This window comes from Arachis ipaensis, chromosome B05, assembly GCF_000816755.2.
Source record: "Arachis ipaensis cultivar K30076 chromosome B05, Araip1.1, whole genome shotgun sequence".
Lineage (NCBI taxonomy): Eukaryota > Viridiplantae > Streptophyta > Magnoliopsida > Fabales > Fabaceae > Arachis > Arachis ipaensis.
Genome location: NC_029789.2, coordinates 116,915,788 through 116,919,649, shown reverse-complemented (window position 1 = coordinate 116,919,649; position 3,862 = coordinate 116,915,788). Strand labels below are relative to the sequence as shown.

Sequence of the window (3,862 nt, the reverse complement as noted above, 5' to 3'; positions counted from 1 at the left end):
TTATTTATTTAGGTATTCATAGTTGTTAGTTGTTCAGTTTTACTTGGTCCAATTTGTGTGAACTTTATTAGCAGCAGTTGAAGGTAACTAGCTACCTTTATATCCCTCTCTAATAAGGAATTCAACCTAATATCCGAAAGATATTATGATATTGAACCTATGCATGAGCTTAATCTACCACCTAGAGGTTTCAAGTCAACAGAGTTTATGTGGCTCGCTCAAAATTAATATCTTTCAGAACTAGTAAATTAACTATTTAAGTTACTAATAATAATAATGTCCAACTTGAGGTTACTTCTGTACTTTCTGATTGGACTCAAAACAAGATCCAAAATAGTGAAACCCAAGTCTGACAAGGGATGGAGAAAAACAGTAGGAATAGCAATTAGTGCCACAATAACGCAGTAGTTTGATAATCATTTTCTTCTTTTGCAGTTGGTCTCAGCTATTAGAGACTCTTCCGCTTCCAAATGTAAGGACATTGACCTTTGGAATTTGGATTGTTATTCAGAATCAAATGCTTATTTCCTAGTTCCATATTCTAGGAAGCTGTAAGATCTCTGGTATTTAAATCAAAAGTTCGTGTTACTGAATTATATGATGCAGATTAAATGGATATGTCCCACTGCTCCTACTCAGCCAATATCTATATTTGGTGGCTTTCCTTCTACTGCATGTAAGTTTTTATTTTTTGTTTCGTGCTACATGACCAACAGGTTTGTAGCTAACATGTAGCCAACAAAAGGTTAAGTCTGTAACCAAGTATGCTCTCCATTTTGTGAAGGAGGGAGACTGAAAATGAGGTTGTTGGCTATATTTTGGCTAAAAAACTAGTAGTCACCTAGACTTTCTCATACTTCTATGCTTCTAAGGTTTACGTATTATAGATTATGTTTGATTTTGCTTTTATGGTTAAAAACAAAGAGCACCGCTTTTCATTAAAGAGTTCTTTTAAGATTTGTTATACTTGTATTTTGTGCTTCTCTAAACGCATAACAAAAATAAATATAAAATATCAATAGTCCAATTTCCTTTTCTTTATTTTTTGGGTAAAATAGTCTTTTAGTTTGTAATATTTCAGTTAAGTCCTAATTTCATCCCTAACATTTTATTTCGTTCTATTTTTTTATTTTTTCTTCACGTCAAAATTATAACTTTTTCTTCCAAAAATGCCCTTTTTCCTCTTATTATCTTTTTATTTCTCTTTTTCTTCTTTTTTATCTCTATCTAGAAGAAAATTATAATGGAAGAAGGGTATTTTTGGAAGAAAAATTTTTTAATTTTGATGAGAGGATTAAAATAGGACGAAATATGACATTTGGGATAAAAATAGGACGTTTCAAACGTTAGGGATGAAATTAGGACTTAAGAGCATCTCCAATGTTTAGTATTAATTTCATTTTGTTTTGGGTCTCACAAGATGTCACATAAGTATTTGTGGGACTGTTAAGTATCTAAGGAAAGTGGGAAACCACACCTTAAAAGCTAGCTGATAAGGGAGAAGAACCACTCTCCTTATATACAACATCAAGCATCCCATACTACTCGATGTGGGACTTTGAGCACCCCATAATACCCAAGTCCCTAACAATACACCGGCCCTGGAGAGCCGACGTCCACGGCGGCTTCACTCTATCGACACTGACCCAACGGTAACAAAACCGTCTATCAGTATTCGGTATTCACCTTAATCCAGCCTATAGGTAGCCCTTTCCATGGCGCCAACAACCACGCTCTGATACCATTGTTAAGTATCTAAGGAAAGTGGGAAACCACACCTTAAAAGCTAGCTGATAAGGGGGAAGAACCACTTTCCTTACATACAACATCAAGCATCCCATACTACTCGATGTGGGACTTTGAGCACCCCATAATACCCAAGTCCCTAACAGGGACCATTATCATAAGACTTCATTTGAAACTTAATGTAAAATTTGTCATTCCAATGTATGGTTTCACTTCAATTTAATTATTTAAACTTTAACGTATTTTTAATTATTTCAAATAAATTTAATTAAATTGTGAAAATTTAACTAAAATAAAAAAATTAAAATTACAAAATTAATAATTATATACCATATTTAAAAGATATTACACACTAATAAAAATAAATTTTAAAATATTACCTAATTAAGCATAATAAAAAATAGAGTAAAATTGATAAGAACTTACGTGAAACTGATTTGATCTATTTTTATATCAAATTGATAAGATGAAAAAAACAGAGTAATAAAATACATAATACAACTGAGTACGTGCTTGTTTGGGCGCCATTATTTTGATAAAAAAATATATTTTTTCATTGAAAAAAGATCTTTTTTATTTTTTAGCGTGTTTGGCAAATTTCTAGTAGTAAAAGTAAAAGCACTAGAAAAATAAAAAAAAAACATCTTTTTTGAGAAGCTGTAATTTACATCTTTTTTTAAAAGATTTTTTTTTCTTAAAAAAAAGATGTTTTTCATGTAATAAATAAACAAAAAAATACTTTTATATTGTTATACCCAAACATAATTGATATATAAAGAGATCTTTTTGGATGAGATACCCAAACATAAAATTACTTTTACTTTTTCATAAAATCTTTTAAAAAAAGATCTTTTCTTAGAAGCTCACCCAAACAAGCTCTACATCTCATTTATTTGAGTAAATTTTGATTGAGTCTTTTTTACAATGATACAATAAAACAATGTTACAACGTTACAGTAACACCATTGTGTTCATTTAATGGGTTTAAACAGGTGGCAGCATTTCACTCTTCTTTCTTTAAAGTGATACGGTATCTCCTTACTTATAGTCTGATACCAGTATCATTTCAAAAATGGTATCCAGTGCAAGTTTCAATTTTATATCAGTTCATTTAGTGTACAGGTCAAAATTGATCCCATTGGAGTTGCTCTAACCCAAATGTAAAGACTAAAATAGTACTTTATTTTCCCAATAAATAGGTAGAATGAACTAGAAGATCAATAAGTTATCCCAAAATACTAGGAACTATGCACTTTTGCAAATCTATCCTTACACTGCAAAAAATGCCACAGACCCGTTCAATTTTTATATAACTAGCAGAAAGGACATTTCATACTCTCACTTTCTCTTGAAACTACATTTTGATGAGTTATTATTAAATGTAAATAATGCGTAAACAATAAATTAAGATTTTTTGCAAAAAAATATTATGTAGGAAATGTATATTTTTATCCAAAGATATTTTTTGGCAAGTGATTTATTATTTTTTCCGTTGTATGTTCATATGTATGAAAATCACATCCAGGAAGTTAAATTTTGAAAGATCGTGTTTGTAATTATATCGAAACGTAAAATAAATTCTCTTTTGTTTTTTAAGTGTTTATCCACACTGTAGCTATGCTTGTATTTGCCTCATAGATCTTGCACAATATTTTCACTTGTCGATAATAGATGTTAGCTTCTTACTTACAATTAATAAACCAATAGTGGTTGAAATACAGTCGATGATAGACAGATACTATGGCATAAACAAATGGTGATCTTGACAAAATTCTTAACTTTAAAATCCATTTATGTAGGGTTTGATGTGGGCGACCTTTCAGAAGATGCTCCTGATGATTTGGAAGGTTTGGATGCTTCAGCTACGCATGTTGCAAATTTGTTGTCTACAGAACCTGCAGACAGTAGGTTTCTCTTTCAAGTTTTTAGTCCTTTATCTTTCTTGAACTTTGGAGAAATATGTTATTGCGATGTTTTGGGACATGTTGCTTCATCTTTTTTTACCAAAAAAAAAGAAAGCTATTGACTGAAAAAATCAGTTGACATTTTTGTATACATTTTATAATAATAATAATTTTTATTTAATTTTTTTATGTTAAAAAAAAAAAATCAGTGT

At 30.4% G+C, this 3,862-nt stretch overlaps 1 protein-coding gene across 1 annotated transcript in view; it reads left to right on the top strand.

Moving 5' to 3' along the window:
* LOC107643881 (acyl-protein thioesterase 2) overlaps positions 1 to 3,862 on the top strand; it is an 8,967-nt gene that overhangs the window by 2,103 nt on the left and 3,002 nt on the right. The window contains exons 4-6 of the mRNA XM_016347629.2: positions 436 to 472; positions 607 to 676; positions 3,546 to 3,650. Of these exons, the coding sequence (XP_016203115.1) occupies positions 436 to 472; positions 607 to 676; positions 3,546 to 3,650 (212 nt within the window). The remainder of the gene's footprint in view (positions 1 to 435; positions 473 to 606; positions 677 to 3,545; positions 3,651 to 3,862) is intronic.